The sequence below is a fragment of the Neophocaena asiaeorientalis genome, unplaced genomic scaffold, assembly GCF_003031525.2.
Source record: "Neophocaena asiaeorientalis asiaeorientalis breed wild unplaced genomic scaffold, Neophocaena_asiaeorientalis_V1.1 scaffold114, whole genome shotgun sequence".
In the NCBI taxonomy this organism is placed as follows: domain Eukaryota; kingdom Metazoa; phylum Chordata; class Mammalia; order Artiodactyla; family Phocoenidae; genus Neophocaena; species Neophocaena asiaeorientalis.
The window spans coordinates 2,193,241-2,211,000 of NW_020173116.1; the positions used below are offsets into that span (position 1 = coordinate 2,193,241).

Sequence of the window (17,760 nt, forward strand, 5' to 3'; positions counted from 1 at the left end):
ATACGTTTGTAGGAAACTATATTTTTAACAAATGCTCCAGATGAATTATATCCTTAGCACATTTAGGAAGCACTGACTTAAGCCAATTCAGTAAGCCTTAACGTTGACAAATTGTTGTAATTTTTTAAATTTTTTATTTTATTGAAATATAGTTGATTTACAGTGTTGTGTTGTCATAATTTTAAGCTAATGTGTTAGCTTAAAATTAATGGAATTTTCTTGTTCAGGTGATAGATATTTCTGTATCATGTGGCGGTAGAAGTATGATAAATATTAATGTTGACAGGCTCATAATTTTAGGGTTAATAGCCTATCCTTTGGATATTTGTGGAATTTGCCTATCTTGTAAAAGGTATTAGGTACCATCTCGGGGAAGTAAAGACACACTCAGAGCTAAGCTGCATTTGTGCTCCTGGGTGCAGGGTGGCATCTGTCTCTATTCCCACCTCTTCTTTGTTTCTCCTGCCCCACTTTGCTCTTCTTTTTCTCCCTTCTTCTTGTTCTCTCAATTATCTCTCAGAAAGTACAACCTTGATTTACCAAAGTTTTTATCCTAAAACATGAGTTAGCTTTCTAAGTATAAAATGTAAAAACTTGTAAGGTGACCGGGCCTCCAGTTCCATCAGCACTTAGTTTTCCCTTCCAGGTCTTCATCTGAATTAGCTTCATGTGGCCCCAAGTGTCACAGCGTCTTCCACTTGGTTCTAATCTAGCCTCTTGATTTTTGTGTGCCAGCTGCCAAACTAGGTGGTCCTCCTACCCCAGTAGTTCCTTATCCTTGGTAATTCTTTATCCCTAGTTACTAGAGAAGTGTTTGCTTTTGTGTTATTTCTCTCTAAGTGAAGCAGTCTGAATACCTTCATCCTGCCTTATCCCGATAGTGAAATATAAAAGATTTTGAATTACAGAACTGAAATTAATATATTAATTATATAATATAATTATATAATATATATTAATATATATTAATATTGAAGGATCCTGATTTTCCTTCTATTCTACATCCCTAACTCAAAGGTGATTTTCTAGTTTGTAGGAGATTATCAGTCCTATGAGGACATTCTTAGTATGTTTGGTATCTGTACTTTCCCATTCTGTCTTCCTTCCAGGAATGCATGTTCTCAAGGAGACTTTCCTCATCTAAGTTCACTTACATGCATCCTCACAGTACTGCAACTTCTGTAGCTATCTTTGTGCCGTTCAAGTTATAAATAGATAACCACCTTTTGGTGGTTATTTTCTCTTTGGATAAAAATCTCATACATGCAACTGGAGGTTGTTTCTGCTTCTCCAAACATTGTCAGTCTTTTTCCTTTTAGCAAATCTGGTCACAGTTCCCAAACAAGAAAGAAATCACACTGTCCTGCATTTCTCAAAGAGTTTACAATCTAGCTAGACAAGACAGAAACATGTGAAAAGTAAAATAAGTATATCAGACTCTACCCCACAGTGTCACAGCACAGGAATGGTTCAGACAGTAAAACCCAAGTTCCTGGTAAGGAGAGAGTTGATCATCTGTACACTTGTAAACAGATCCAGTTGCTTTTCTCTCTGGCACCAAAAAAAAGAAAAAAAAAACAAGACGTTTCTGGCATCTTCTGAAAAAACACAGGCATAGCTATCTACTTCTTTCTCTCATTTGCCTCACAAGTATGTCCCATTGTGACCTCCCTAATTCTTTTGCACAGTCTTGCTTATATGTTATTTTTCTTGAGCAACTTTAGGTTTTCTTGAGGATATTTCTCAGAGTCCTGAGGCAGATAATCAGGACAGCTGACTGCACATTAAGAGGAACCTAGGATCACATCAGAGTCTGGGAACTTCTGCTTTCTAGTCATTAGAGATAGGGATTTGTGTTCGCTTAGGCTCTAGGAATCAGAATGATTTGTTTTCCCCTCCGTATCCCGGTATTGTCCTTCCAGGTCTCGCCTTTTTCCTGCTGCCTCATCTCCAGTGCCGCTCTCCTCTCCCACTTGCTGTGAGCTGGCAGTAAGGTCAACCAGATGCCCAGTTTTACTCCAGGTGAAAGAACTTAGGCACGGGATACATGTATTGGCAAGATGAATCCTACCCTCAGCTCTCCTGTCCCTGGAGGGGCACAAGCTGAGACCTTTCATTGTCCTGGTCCTGTGGCTCCCTTTGGTTGTGCTCCTTTGCTGATATCAGACCTTTCTTCTTGGTTCTGTTCTTTCAGCTTGAAGTTCTTCATACTTCAAGGTTTGGCTACCACTCTTAGGCCATCATCTGTCCAGTTGGATTTCTGGAAGAGTAAGGGGCTATCCCCTGAAAGTTGTGCATTCTTCCTGTCCTTCCCTCTCCTTCCTCCTATTTCACCACTTCTGTTGAAACTGCTGTTTCAGAAACCACGTTCCCAACCTGTCAAGCCTCCTCTGCCTGTGGACACGTTATTTTATTTCTTCTTTCTCCTCTGTCCCTTGCCCTCAGGCCCACAGCGAAGTTGTCTTCTACTCCTTGACCTGCTCTGATCACAGGCTTTTGTCCTACCTCCCGTCCTTCTGGGAAGTAAAGTTCTAAAAATGGTCTCTCATACCCACTCGCCACCTTGGAAGTCCCATTCATGAATCGATAGAGCATATTTGCATATTATCAGTAGTCATTGTCTGTCTTACCATACCACATTCAAAGTATTTAAGTTCGTGCAGTTGTGTTTTTAGTAAGAGCTTTGCTGTCTTGTTTGGCTGTTGGCCCTCAAGTCTAGCTTACTTTAGGGAAGCTTATGTCTCAGCCTTTACCAGTAAGACCGGACTTAGACATGAATGTGCACTAAATAGCCCACTAAAAAACTATTTTTATGGAAACTGTGTTCCTAGACCATGCAGATGAATTGGCCAGGCTGTTGGAAGTCGTTGCCAGAGCTCAGATTTGACCTGTGCGTTTAGAATTATCTGTCTGAGCCTGACAGACGTCTGCTTCAGTGGAGTCACAGCACTGATGCCTGTGGTTCTTGTTCAGCCTCCGCAGCTGTTCACTAGTTCAGGATCTGCTTTGTTTTTGCCTGGTTAAAACCTGGTCAAGGTAAAATGTACAGTAAAGTATTCATCCGGAAACATGTCTGATCAGTGTTCATCTGTAAGTAAACCTGCTTTCTTTACTTTCATTTCAGATTTGTCCAATATGTGCGGCATTGCCTGGAGGCGATCCTAATCATGTCACGGATGACTTTGCAGCTCATCTTACACTTGAACACAGAGCCCCTAGAGATTTAATATCCTTTCGAGAGGCAACAAGGGGAAAAGTTGTTTGTAACATTTATCATTTCGATGAATTTTAAGGACGGCATCCCCAAAGAGGAAAACTAACCTCCAGACTATCTTAGTTGATTTAACCTTTTCCTAAGAGTGACTCAGGTGCAATTTCTTATTTCTCTTTTTCTGTGCTGTGACTGTTGTATTAACCATGCTCAGTAAGTGGAAGTTCCCTTGCTCGTCATCTTTAGTTCGTTACCATCAGACAGTTTGACCGGGTTATAAGTCTTCAGGAGGGTGTTTTCACACGAAAGAGGAAAATGCTAATCCAAATTAAAAGCTCGTTCATTAACTATACGGAGGATGTATTGGCTTGCCACCCCTGTTCTCTGTTGCCTCACCCTGTCATAGGCTGGATGGTGGGCAAGTGTGCGTCGTGGGGCTTCCTTCCCTTTTGGAGTTTCCTTCTCCAGAGAGAGCCGTTTCCTGCCCAGTCTCTGAGTAGGATAGCATAAGGTCAGGTCCAGGTCTAAATTCCTTTCCCACTTTCATTTCTGCTTCCCCTCCCAAACCAATCTCATGACAGTTCCTGGCAGTATTCCCTAATAATCGCCAAGAGATTACTGGCCCCCCAGAGTAAGTTAATTTTGTAGACTCGGTGCTTCTGGTTTCAAGTTATGAATTGTTTTTCTGAAACTATCACCTATTAACGTAGGGTTCTGTTCTCATGTAAAGGTTTTAGTGTTTGCTGCAATTTGAAGCAATTCAAGAGCTAATCACAACCTTTCTCCCTGCCAGACTTCATTCTGATTCCTTTGCTTGCCTCCTGGCAATCATAATTCAAGCTTAGACTTATTTGAGGAAGAAACTGGTCTGGTGGTTTTCTTGTCCTACAGGTCCCATCCCTTGCTCACAATTCCTAATATTCTAATTAGAAATATGGCCCTTTAGAGTTAGGGGAAGATAAGTGGAAACTAATGGCAAGAAAAAGATATCGACCCATCCTGAGAAGTTAGAATATCAGCCTGGACTGAGCCAGTCTAGGACAAGTACTGAAAGAACAGAGGAACCCACTCTTCCTCTCTCCTAAATGCAGGGGACACTAAAAGCAAAATGAAGAAAGCGGTGCTTGCTTGTTTTTGTTTTTGTTTTTTCCAAGAGAATATGAAGATCCAAATAGGCCAAGAATACTTTAGCCTTAGGGTCACTTCGCATTTTGTATAAAAGAATCCTATAACGAGACCCAGAGTTATGCTTGATCCACGCTTCACTCCATCTTCATGGAGAAGCTGGGCAAATAACTTAAAACCATGCTGTTATCCTGCACTTTTTCAGCAAGTTCAAGGGCCTCTAGTGAAATTAGTATCCATTCAGTAGAATGTCCCGTATCATCTACATGCATTTTTGTAAGATTTTTATGAGTCTTTCATTACCAAGAAAAGATTAACTTATGCAAAATATAAGAATAAGAGAAGTCATGTGTTGCATTTTAGATTACTAACAAGTATTATCATTAAGTTCTAGAAAGCAAAATGTTGGCATAGCAGTTTTCCTGGAAACATAACTGATTTCTCAGGTACTTCAAGTGCTACTGTGTGGTAATTTTGTTTGACATGAGGGAGTGACTTGTTTCTAAGCCTCTTAAGCACCCAAACTTTTTTTTTTTTAACTACTTTGATGGAACTCCTCCTAAAGTGCATTTTTTACGCTTTTTAAAAGCAGAGTGTGATGATCACAACATTGCTTTCTGCAGAACCCAAGGCACTGTCATACCACCATGAAACAGTGTGCATTACGGTGGCGCCTGAGGGCTTCCTGGAGCCGCCACCCACCCTGTCCCCAGGTGACTCCTGAACCATCAGCTGAAAAGGCTGGGAAGTCAACACAAAAATTAATCTGTATTATATAGCTGTCTGTTGGCTGCTTTGTTTCTTTTTTTTTTTTAATTTTTGTTAGAGTATGCTTGATTTAGAGTGTTGTGTTAGTTTCTGCTGTACAGCAAAGTGAATCAGTTACACATATACATATATCCACTCTTTTTTAGATTCTTTTCCCATATATTGGCTGCTTTGAAAGAAGATCTCCCCTGCTACAATATCTAGTTCACCCAGTCGCCCTCCCCACCCTCTTTGCACACTCACACTCACCTGTGTGGAGGCAACACAGCGTTGTCTTCATGAGTTTTGGCAGCTTTTCGCTCCTCGGGACCTTCTTCAGTGTAACTCACACGCAGGTGCGTCAGATGGTCGAGGCTGCCGGAACTTTGACTTCTTGATAAATGTGCTGTTACTCTCTCTGTGTCCACCTGTACAGGAAATTCAAATCTGGTTTTCTGCTTAGCAGCAGCATTGGAAGAAAAAAAAAAAAACTTGACAGATTAAAACTAATAGCCAGAAGGAGTCTTTTACTCCTGAATTTAAATTATTTATACTGTTCGGTTCTCATTACAGATGGTCATTGAGATTTGATTAGCCTGTATATTAGCACAGTTCTCACCAAATATAAAAAATTGCTGGTTATTATTTGTGGTTACTTCGGTTTGAGCATATATGGAATTCAATACTGAGTTGAGGGTAAGAGAATGTCTCACCCCTGGTGTCTGACCAGGCAATGCCTCTCACCTCGTTTGGCAGTGTTAGGAAGGAACTTCTTCCCACCTGGAGAAACTTTTTTTTCTCTTTGAAAACACACACACATGCACAACATACACACACAGTATACACATACTCACATGTTGCTTTATATTTGAGTGTCTTTTTTTAGAGTTAATAGCCCTCATAGATAGAGTTGTACCATTTGTATTCTAAATGAAATGTGCTATTTTAAAATGCTTATAATTGGGAAATCTGCATGTCTGTCTCGCAAGAGGACTCGAGTGATTTTTTTTTCTTTCTTTCTATGAAATACTTCAGTTTTTTCCTTAACTTTGGAGTTATGATGAATCGAGTGGTGTTCGACATGTACGTAGAATGTTTCACCCTGGCCGGGGATTGGGAGGTCCTCGTGCACGTAGATCAAACATGCACTTTACTAGCAGTTCTACTGGTGGACTTTCTTCTTCTCAGAGTTCATATTCTCCAAGCAATAGGGAAGCCATGGATCCTATAGCTGGTAAGTTAGTTTCACATTAATAAAGGAAATGGCTGGGGATGGTGGAGCTCCCTTTAAAAATTTTTGGTAGGATCTGTATTCTTAGTCTCTTATCACACGCCACATGTTCCTTGACAAAATTCCTCTAAATTTTATAAGTATAAAACATGTTTAAAGTAGACTACATAAAGTAGTTCATATTATTTTGGCACTTCTTTAAGTACTTAGAGGTATAAGAGAATAAGGAACAGTCAATGTTCTATTTGTGGCCTCCAGTGAAACCCAAGAAAGTCATAGAAGATGTCAGAGTTGAAAGACCTGCAGAATTTCATGGCTCAGCCTCCACAAGCACACAGATAAGAAAATTAATTGACAGGACTAAAGAATTAAGCTCTTCTCATGGAAGAAAGTCAAGTAGGAGTGTCTTGTCCTTGCCTTGATTTGAGAACTATATTATTGTGGAACATTCGTGTTTTAATAGCTTGGGAAAATCTTACTTTAAAAAACATTTGGGGGCTTCCATGGTGGCGCAGTGGTTAAGAATCCACCTGCCGGACTTCCCTGATGGCGCAGTGGTTGAGAGTCCGCCTGCCGATGCAGGGGACACGGGTTCGTGCCCCGGTCCAGGAGGATCCCACATGCCGCGGAGCGGCTGGCCATGGTCGCTAAGCCTGCGCATCCGGAGCCCGTGCTCCGCAACGGGAGAGGCCACAGCGGTGAGAGGCCCGCGTACCGCAAAAAAAAAAAACAATCCACCTGCCAATGCAGGGAACATGGGTTCGAGCCGTGGTCTGGGAAGATCCCACATGTCGCGGAGCAACTAAGCCTGTGCGCCACAACTACTGAGCCTGTGCTCTAGAGCCCGCGAGCCACAACTACTGAGCCCACGTGCCACAACTACTGAAGCCCGTGCACCTAGAGCCTGTGCTCCACACAAGAGAAGCCACCGCAGTAAGAAGCCCACACACCACAACGAAGAGTAGCCCCCGCTCGCCACAACCAGAGAAAACAAGCGTGCAGCAATGAAAACCCAACACAGCCAAAAATAAATAAATAAATTTGTTATTTAAAAAAAAAAACACACATTTGGGGCTTCCCTGGTGGCGCAGGGGGACACAGGTTTGAGCCCTGGTCCGGGAAGGTCCCACGTGCCACGGGGCAACTAAGCCCGTGTGCCGCAACTACTGACCCACGAGCCACAACTACTGAAGCCTGCGTGCCTAGAGCCCGTGCTCCACAACAAGAGAAGCCACTGCAATGAGAAGCCCACGCACCACAGTGAAGAGTAGCCCCAGCTTGACGCAACTAGAGAAAGCCCGCGCACAGCAACAAACACCCAATGCAGCCAAAAATAAATAAATAGGAAAAAATTGTTAAAAAAAACAACAACAACATTTGAACATGTAGTTCATAGCCAAGCCACCGATCTCATGCACGGCCAACCTGGGAAGCCAGCAGCAAAACACAAGGTTTGACAGTCAAAATGTCAGAAGTCACTGTAGCCTGAGACCCTGAAAGATACAGTAAGCGCTGGCAGGCAGTAAGAGTCCAGGGAGCCTGTACAAGTCCGAAATGTGTACGTACAGTGGAACGCATACCTGAAATGCAGCTGAGTATACATCTGTCATCGAAAGTAGGAACAGTGTTATTCATAAAATCTTCCTTAAAATGTGAGATATTCAGTGTAAAATCGTTTTTTTTTAAATAGATTTATTTATTTATTTTTGGCTGCGTTGGGTCTTCGTTGCTGTGCACGGGCTTTCTCTACTTGCGGCGAGCAGGGACTACTCTTCGTTGAGGTGCTTCTCACCTCAAGGCTTCTCCTTTCAGTGGCTTCTCTTGTTGTCAAGCATGGGCTCTAGGTGCGCAGGCTTCAGTAGTTGTGTCAAATTGGCTTCAGTAGTTGTGGCTCGCGGGCTCTAGAGCACAGGCTCAGTAGTTGTGGTGAACGGGCTTAGTTGCTCTGCGGCATGTGGGATCTTCCCAGACCAGGGCTCAAACCCGTGTCCCCTGCATTGGCAGGCAGATGCTTAACCACTGCGCCACCAGGGAAGCCAGTGTAAAATCTTAATTTCAAATGTGCTTTGGGCATTTGGATGTGCAGTAAGCCCCAAAAAACTGAGTTTTGGGAATTTTAAAAAATACTTCTTCATCCAAAAGTATATTTACCTGCTGTCTTTGGTAGCAGGCTCTAAAAGTTAATGTGATTTCTGGGGGCAAGATTCACAGTTGAGACACTTTCTCCATTCAGTTTTTTTCTGTCAGTGAAAATTAGTTTATGTTAGTGATGCACTATATGAAAGATTGGTGTTAAGAGCCCCTGGAATAAAACTACAGTGAGCAGTAAGGCAGAAATGTGCCCTGGAAATGAATTTTAATGGTGAAGAGCTTTGCCAGCCTAGTAATGTTGAAAGGGCGATCATCAAATCCATGTAAGCCAGATAGACCCTCCACGTGGGAGAAGGCAACTACTGCACCTCACTTAGATGACAAGGCAGGGACAGAGAGCCACCTGGCTTCTGATGAGCACAGCCTTGTCCAAACAAGAGCGTCTAAATAGGCTGTACAGTCAGGAGCTAATCAGCTTCACTGGGCATCACCCGTGGTCCTCACTGCAGTGGTGCTCTGGGGCTCTCAAACAGCAGTACCAGAAGGTTCCAGAGAAAGAAGGCAGAGGCAAGTGTACAACCGTCACAGTTAGAAATGATGCAGGTCTCTTGGATTTAATTCTAAAGGGCATTCAATCATTAAATAAATGTTTGAGTGCCTACTATGGGTCAGGTGCTGTTCTAAGAACCAGGCATATCGTAAACAGTAGGCTTGATCCGTGCCTTCATGGGGCTCATGTTGAGAGGGTTTTTGTTGTGTTTGGACCAGCAGATGAGCCACCTTCGCCTACTAAGATACTAAGAGAAAGTGTAACTAAATCAGCCCATTATGCAGACAACTTGAAAAACAATTTGCTATGTTTTGCTTAAGAATAATTGTACGTGAGCTAATATTCATATGTATTTGCGTTTCCCGTACACAACACATACACAACTCTTGCCTCTAGGAGGCATCCTAAAAGGTATTAAGTTCCAAGCTGGAACTGTATGTTGCCACAGGTACCTTCCTGTTGACAGTCATTTTTAATGTTCCTCTGGTAAAAGAATGATCTGTAGCATTTTGTTTTCCTCATATTGAAGTAGACATTAATGTCTCCATTTCCATTGGCAGAGCTTTTATCCCAGTTATCAGGAGTGAGACGTTCTGCAGGAGGACAGCTTAATTCCTCTGGCCCTTCAGCGTCTCAGTTACAGCAACTGCAGATGCAGCTGCAGCTGGAACGACAGCACGCCCAGGCAGCACGGCAACAGCTGGAGACTGCACGCAACGCAACCCGGCGCACTAACACAAGCAGTGCCACCACTACAATCACACAGTCCACGGCGACAGCCAGCACAGCTAACACAGAGAGCAGTCAGCAAGCTACCCAGAGTTCCCAGTTTCTTTTAACAAGGTAGTTCATCTATTAATGTAACTTTGAGAAGTAGTATTTTATTAGCACCGCGCAGCCTGAGATGACCTTTTCTCTTTTGTGCTTATATGTGTTCTTAAAGACTCAGCCTTGGATCAAACCATTAAAACTCACAGATCTCTAATCAAAACTGTATATTCAGTATTTCCTTAAAAATATGAAAAGTAATAGTTTTAGATGAACTAGGAATGCTGATGGTCCTGTTCTAACGGTGTATCATCATCTGATATGAATTTCCTTTCCCATATTGCCCATAAAATGTAAACATCGTATCATTACATATATGGGACATACTAGGTACATTTATTGTCATAATTAACATTGCTGTCTTTTTATTGCCAGTTTCAGTCTGCTGTGAAATATCCAAAAGTACAAGAGAAGATTTTATAATGTGGTGGTTTTCTCCTGAGAATTTCTAAAGAAGTGGAATTTAAGTTTCTGTGGTTAGCGTACACAAAATAACTTTAAAAAAATGGTTCACCACAGCGTAAAAAATAGTACACACAGTAAATGGCTCTGCTGGAAGGAGTAGAGTTCTTATTTGCTTCTGAAAACTACCATTAGCAACCAAATATGTTCCTCTGCTGAGGCCTCGTAGGCATTTTATGTGACTTTTAAAAATAAAAGAATTTTAGAAAGAGCAGTAATGAGTAGGCTCAGCAGGTAAAGAACCTGGACCAATTTGGACTTTTAATGGAATAGAGAGGAATATAAAGTTAAAAACTGTGACACGAAGAAGAAAATTAGTGTAATATATCAGTTATCTCCAAAAAGTAATGTGTGTGACAACTAGATGTTAGAAGAAAACACTGTTTCTGTGGATATTTCTTTTATCTCATACTTTTAAACATCTCTGTTAGTACAGTGGCACGTGTGTATAGTTGTAAATAACACATTGTTGATGCAGAATAAAAACTGTTTGCACATCTCTGCAAATAGGACCCCTGTCAAGAGCCCCAGCTTTTACTAGTTTGGACCTTAGGCAAGTCACTTCACTTCTCCAAACCTCAGTTTTATAATATCCCATGAGTTTTGCCGCAGTAGAATGAGAATTGTTTTGAGGATGAAATGGAGTACAGGTATGTGTATGGTCTGGCTCAGTATCTGGCATGTAATAAAAGCCCAGTTAATGGTACTTATTATCATTTGGTGCGGATCTAAGGAGGAAGTTTCAAGTGGAAAATTTACCTTTGTATTATCTCTGCAAAGTGAGTAACTGTGCCTGATTGATTATCACCTTCAACGCAGAGGAAGCACAGAGCCACAGATCTAGGTACCTGCCTCAGAAAGGAGCCCTACCAGTGTGCGTGTCTGCTGAGGGTTCGCTGGCCTGGGGGGTGGAATGAATGTCTCGCCCCACTGCCCTTTGGAAAACACATCTTCCCACCTTTGTTCCACTCTGGTTTTTTGTTTTTGTGTTTTGAGCTCCGGACTCAGTGAGCTTGATCTGGGACTTTTCTCTATGTAGACCAGACAGCCAGCAACCAGGGCACAGTATGGGTGGCCTCTGAGTGCTTTCCTTGGATTCTGGTTGTCGCTTCTGGAAGGCCCCCTTTCTGTCATCTGATACTGTATGTTGCATAGTACCTGGCAATTTGTTGACCACTTTCTACATCTTTCACTGTGTCATTAGATCCTGACGCATATAGTTTACCTAAGGCAATATTTCCCCAAAAATATTCCCTGGAACTTTATATATTCTAAGAAATATAAATAGTGATTTATGTTCAAGTTTTTTTCCTGATGAATAAGTTTGGGCCAAACTAACTAACAAATAGTTTATTTACTCTTGGGCGTCTCAGAACTTCAAATACATTAACATGTGTGCTGAGAATCTTCAAGGCTAGGAGAGGGTCTGCAGTGTTTCCAAGGGGAAGTCCTTGTCCCTGGCCACACAGCTGTCATGTGATATGTGTAGGGCTCCAGCCTCATCTTTGGTCTCTTTGACCAGGGGCAACTCCTGTTCCTGTTGCCTTGGAACTGATGGTGGGACACAGTTTCTTTGGGATCCAAAAATGGTTGACCTTTTAGAAAGCAATTGTGTAAGTGCTTATGTCAGATTCCAGTCTCTTGGTAATGGAGCCAACTAGCTTTGCTAACTCCGGTTTGAAGCTCCTTACAAGCTTTGCAGTTACTTCTAGATCCCAAATGAAGTTTGGCCATCAAGACATCTAGTCCTAGTACCGATTTTATCTACCCGCCTCAGGAGTGAAACATTTTCTCAGTTATTTCCTAAAAATCAAAACAGTAATACTAGAATTACATGCTCTCCGAAGGTTTGGGGGCCTCAGCCTGTATGTTTCTAGTTTGCCTGCTTGCTATGTAGGTAGTTTTCTATGCATCCTTTCTCTTTCTAATAGGTTTGACTTTAGTTTGTTTTTCTTTTTAAGGCCTTTTCCAAAACTAAGGATGTGGAATGTATTTCACTTCTTAGCACTTTCAAAGTTTTTGATTGAGAATATGTAGCCTATTGCTCAATCTCCTGTTTCATTAGATACTCTCTTACATTGTTAATTTGGTTTTAATCATAAATGTCATCAGTCATTTCCTTTCAGTGTGGATTTAATGGCTTTTATGGAGTTACCTTCCAGATCCTTTTGTGTCCTTTCAGTTCTTAAATTTAGATCTTTTGTTTTCTAAGCCATGGATCTAATCATTGAGTGGTTTTGAACTTGATGGCTGTGAGATTTTTGAGCACGTCCCTTAACCTCTTCAGTTTCTTCTGCCTATAAGTTGATAATAATGAGACCTAACTCGTAGGAGTTAAAAGAGATAATCCATACAAAAAACACTTAAAGCAGAGCCCATGGTGAGTGCCCAGTATGCCTCCTCCATTGCTACTTTGGGATGCCCCCATGCCTTCCAGCGTCGGTGGGACAGCAGGGAACAGGTGCGGGGTGTAGACGAGCGTGGGCTCCAAGTGCACCTGGCTTCTCCGGGAGGAGCACCTGTCACGCGTGCCTACTGGACCTCCTTTCACTGTCACCATCTTCTCCCTGTTCGTTACTTTTCTTGATCCCAGTGCTCCAACCAGTTTCCCTTTCTTTCTTTGCCACTAAAAATGTAGAGAAGTAAAATTAGCACTGAAACTAAGCAGAATTTTGCATAAGTCACTTAACAGGTTAGTAATAAAAATTGAGCTCTTGACAGCCGTCCAGTCTCTGTGCAAACGAACCAGGTTTCCCAACGTGACACAGGTCTCATAAGTGCCTCTTGTCAGCTGAGCACTGGGCCGTTAAACCTTGGGTCAGACCTGTTACACAGTCCTTGGTAGAAGCGTAGGTGCACACATGTGCGTGCGTGTGTGTGAGTGTGTGTGTTTGCCCTCTCAGTCTTCTGGACATATCTTCATTTCAGGAAGAATTAGATGGAAATAATAGAGAAAAGCCAAGAGAACTTTTAGGATTTTTTTCGGTTGGCTATTCTAATCACTGCAGATTTTGTTTTTGTGACCAGGGTTGCTACTTTTCCTCTTTTTACTCCCCACTGGTAAAATTTTGGTTAGGGAAATCACTACTTACCCAAGTATCTAATCTGTTAGAAATTTTGTTTTCCTTAGGAAATTTTTCACCACAGTTTTCTCTAAAGGGAGTATGAGAAGTGTAAATGTATTTTTTCTCATTGAATCTAATTAAAGCGTAGACTTGCACCTCGGGGTAACAGTATTGCTGTTACAAGTGTGGGGAATTCATCTCAACATAATTAACGAGGTAAATTAGAGCAAGGTGTTCCATTAATACGTCTCAGATTCTGAGTTTTGCCGCCTGTGAAGCTTGTACAGAGTAGGACATTGTAGAAATTGACCACGACATTGTTCATTGACTCTTTACCAATAAGATCTTTTCTTTTTAATTTACACAGGTTGAATGATCCTAAAATGTCTGAAACAGAGCGCCAGTCCATGGAAAGTGAGCGCGCAGACCGCAGCCTGTTTGTCCAAGAGCTCCTTCTGTCCACTTTAGTTCGTGAAGAGAGCTCGTCCTCAGACGAGGATGAACGGGGGGAGATGGCAGATTTTGGTGCTATGGGCTGTGTAGATATTATGCCTTTAGATGTTGCTTTAGAAAACCTAAATTTAAAAGAGAGTAATAAAGGAAATGAGCCTCCACCACCTCCTCTTTGATGACATCCCAATTCGCAGACAATGTCCTCTGTGCTGTATTTGCCAATGAAAGTGGACAACAGCTATCTTGGGTTTGTTTGGTGATTGTAATTTCAGGTCTGTCACTCTGTTACATTGTGTACATTCAAAAGGAAGAGAGAAGATATATATGATAATCATTTCCACTTAACTAATTTTTACTTCTAGCAGGTAAATGTAGGTAGCAGTGCAGGGGTGATCTCTGCTTCCTGTACCTTGACATGCAAAAGGCTCTCTTAATACTCCACATTCAAACTGAAGAGGAAAATTGAAATCTCTAATGAAGCTGCTGTGTGTATTTATGAATATTAATGAATAAAAACTGCTTGGATGGTTTACCTTAACTACTGCATGAGGTTTTTTGCAGCGTGCATGAGTTTTAGTGACCTTGTTATTTAAAAAACTTAAATACAAGGAGCAAAACTTAAAAATAAAAGCCCAAAGCTTTCCCAAACATTATTCAATGGTTACGCAGCGAAAGGGTTACTTGACGAAGTAGCTTTTGAATAATGTCTGCCTGAATCACCTTTCTTTGTGTGCCTCTACGCACAAGCCAGCTCTGCAGTGGAACCTGGGGTCGTAGCCGGTGTCGCGCTCCGCCCTGTGTGACTGTCCTGTCGCCCTGTTAGTCATCTTACCTTGTGGAGCTCAGCCTGTCTAACTCATCCATAGAAGACACACCAGTACAGCTACTGTGGGAATCTGCTGCAGGCGTCTGTGTGCCCTGAAAACAAATCCTGTTCTACTTGTTTAAACTTTTTACTTTTTGTGGTTGTTTAAAATTTTTTTTCAATTGTTAAATATGTTTTATTCAGGTGTAGATGAATTTCATTTATTCACTGTTCAACAAATTTAACCTGAATTATGTTGTCTTTGTTTTTGAAAATCTCACATTCTCAATCATACTTTGCATTATTTATGTATTTGCTTCATAGTTTGCTGAGACAGATCAGTATCCGGGGAGCTTTGAGGATTTGCCTTCCCAGACTTTGTCAATGTATTACAACCAAATTCTTAATGCTAACTTTAGCACCTTTTATTTATTGGGTTTTTTCCAGCATAAAAAGCAAAGCCTTTTAATTGAATCATGCCACCTATATGCCTATATTATCAATCCTATGTGTAAAAAAAAAAAAAAAATGTACAACTCTTTTGGGTTTGTTTTGGGGTTTGGAGGGGCCGGGATATTTTTTATTTTCTGTTTCAGTTTTTGTGCATAGACTTTTCACAATAGCTCCAAGGCAGGGACACTGGGTTTGGGGTTGGGGGGCAGTTTTTGGAATGTAAATTTAGGACTTTTAAAAAAGGTGCGCACAGCTTCTGATAAATTTATAACTAGACTTAACCTAATCATGTCTTGTTCCAGTGCTCTCTCCTCTGAGCCCTTTCCTCCATCTCCCCTCTTCCGCTGTAGTCCTTTCCTTCCCCGTCTGTGTTTCTCTGTTTCTTCAACACAAGCATACAGACTCAAGCACCCTCCGGTGTTCTCCCGAGAACTGTGAAGTCCATGCTCATCCAGATGTATCCAAAAAAGATGTCACCCCACATTTCTAAAAAACTGTTGCTTCTCCTTCTCTGAAACTTCAAACTCCAACAATTTCCAAGTATCCTAGCTTTGTTTTCTTTAGTTTCTGTGATGGAAAATGTTTTAAAGGAAAATTTTACACCAGGCTTCTGGTTATGCTAGAAGTCCAGTCCAGTAGGATTTTTTTTTTTTTTTCAATTGGTTGTTGAGACGTTTCAAAAACCAGTTTTCAAGCTGTGGTCTTTTCACACACATCTTCTGCACATACGTCACACATTTCAATAAAGCATTTTCAAGACTGTTGACCACTTGGATTTCTTTGGTGTTGGTGAATTAGCCTAACCATTATTCAGAGATTGTATATCTCTAATCTAGTCTTTCGGTTTGTTTGTGGTTTTGGGGGGTTTTTTGTTTGTTTGTTTCATGCTAGACTTGAAGGTCCTGATTTTGTGTGAATGCGTTACTTCGGATGTGAGAAATAGAAATTGCCAATTATTTGCTTTCCCTTTACTGCACAAGTTCTGGGAAAATGTAAGATCCTTCCTTTTTTAACATGGTCTGAGGGAACAACTGCAAGTCCAGTCAGGGCAGTTTAATTTAGATGATCAATGTGACACTTCAGAAGACCTAAAGGTTTATAAGATTCCATCTCAGAATACTGTCTATTAATCATTTTTACCAGATATTTTACAAATACCTCACCTCACCCTGTATGTAATCAATAATAATGTATTAGGGTAGAAAGACACAGATTATCAATATAAAAAACATATTTAAGCCCTTCAAATTCTTGTGTCCTTTTTCTTTAGTTTCTGAATTAACATCATATTATTGGGATTATTGAATAAAAATAATTGCAAAGACGGTGATGTAGAGGAGAGAAAATCACTATACCATTGTTTATTTTGGCTACAGCTTCACCCTTCTAAGGACCAGACCCTGAGTTTTGAGAGGTTTTTGTTTTGTTGAGTTTTGAGTGTCTAGGCTGGCTGTACGTTTGTAAGTGTTCTGCAGTGCTTCTCTTCACTTAGTGGGTGGAAATAATTTAAATCTGCTCAAGGTGTTCTGGAAGAAGTTTAATGTCATGACTCACAGAGAAACCACCCCCCACCCCACCCAAAAAAAAAAAAGCTAGTGAAGAGGAAGACCTACAGGGAATGTTTGAAACTGTATTTGTTTCTATTTCTGTATAATTTATGGACTAGAATATGCTGTGTCTTAAGAATCCCAAAGTATCAGTAACAGTAAACTGTAACTGTGTAGGGGTTTGTGGGCTTCCCACTCCTGGATAGTTAATCGTGGAGAACAATGGAATTTTGGAATTTCAAATAGAACCTACCGCATGACTTTCTCAGATTGTTTTTCGTTCCTTTAGTTTTCTAAAATACTTCTGCTCTTTTGAACAAATAGAAATGCCTGTGCTTTTATGGCCATTGTCATAAGATACAATTTCTGTGATTGGCTACAGTGAAATATTTGGATTTGTATTTAGATTGTATTGGTCTTTTGTTTGTTTTCTTTTTTAACCCACAGAGTTGGAGCCTAGGTTTGTTACGCAGTAGATTATTTCATTTATAATTAGACTCAGGCAATAGAAGAGAAGGTCCCTCTTGCTGTGACCCATAAAGAAATGTAGTTTAGGATAGCGGATTACGTCATTAGAATAACAGAAGCAACACAAAAATCCATCCATCCCATTCAATTTGAATTTCAATAACCTACAAAGAGATTTTATAATACCAAGCCTGTTGTATTTTTTCTGGTCTGTGGGCCACAGTTAAAAACAAAAAACGGGTAAGGAGTTTAAAGAGTTCTCTTGACGGCCCCTCACAGCAAGTATTCCATTTCCCTTGTGTATTTTACTCCATGGCTCTTGGGAGCATCACAGACTTCAATAACTCATAGCTCTGTTTAAGGCCACATAAGGAAAGGTGGTCAAGAGGAAAGATAGTGGAAGGAGGTGCTTGGTGAAAAGGGCTCTTCTGAACGAGGTCCCTGCCACTGAAGGTGTCTGGTAAAAAAATAGGAAAGTCTGCTGTAACTGGAGTCTGATAAGTAGTACAGCCCTGTGAAACAGCAGTGTGTAACAAACTATCCAAGTGGGTGCTAAAAGCTCTTTAACACATGTATCAGTTTTGTAGCAAAAAGCCCCACATCAGTGTTCATATATGCAAGGTCTGCTGTTTCTCCCTTATTTGCAGGCACAGTTTTGGAGGCACATGCAAAATTGATTTCATGTGCAGGAATAAGTAAAATGCTGTGTATGAAATTTTCCCAG

General features: G+C 41.1%; 1 protein-coding gene across 3 annotated transcripts in view; it reads left to right on the top strand.

Annotated features, from left to right (window-relative positions):
- KCMF1 (potassium channel modulatory factor 1) overlaps nt 1–15,785 on the top strand; it is an 80,951-nt gene extending 65,166 nt beyond the window's left edge. For all 3 annotated transcript variants that reach the window (XM_024744011.1, XM_024744009.1, XM_024744010.1), the window contains 4 exons: nt 3,125–3,226; nt 6,143–6,317; nt 9,516–9,798; nt 13,678–15,785. In XM_024744011.1, coding sequence (XP_024599779.1) covers nt 3,125–3,226; nt 6,143–6,317; nt 9,516–9,798; nt 13,678–13,939 — 822 coding nt within the window. In that variant the 3' untranslated portion in view covers nt 13,940–15,785. The remainder of the gene's footprint in view (nt 1–3,124; nt 3,227–6,142; nt 6,318–9,515; nt 9,799–13,677) is intronic.
- The last annotated feature ends 1,975 nt before the right edge of the window (nt 15,786–17,760 follow it).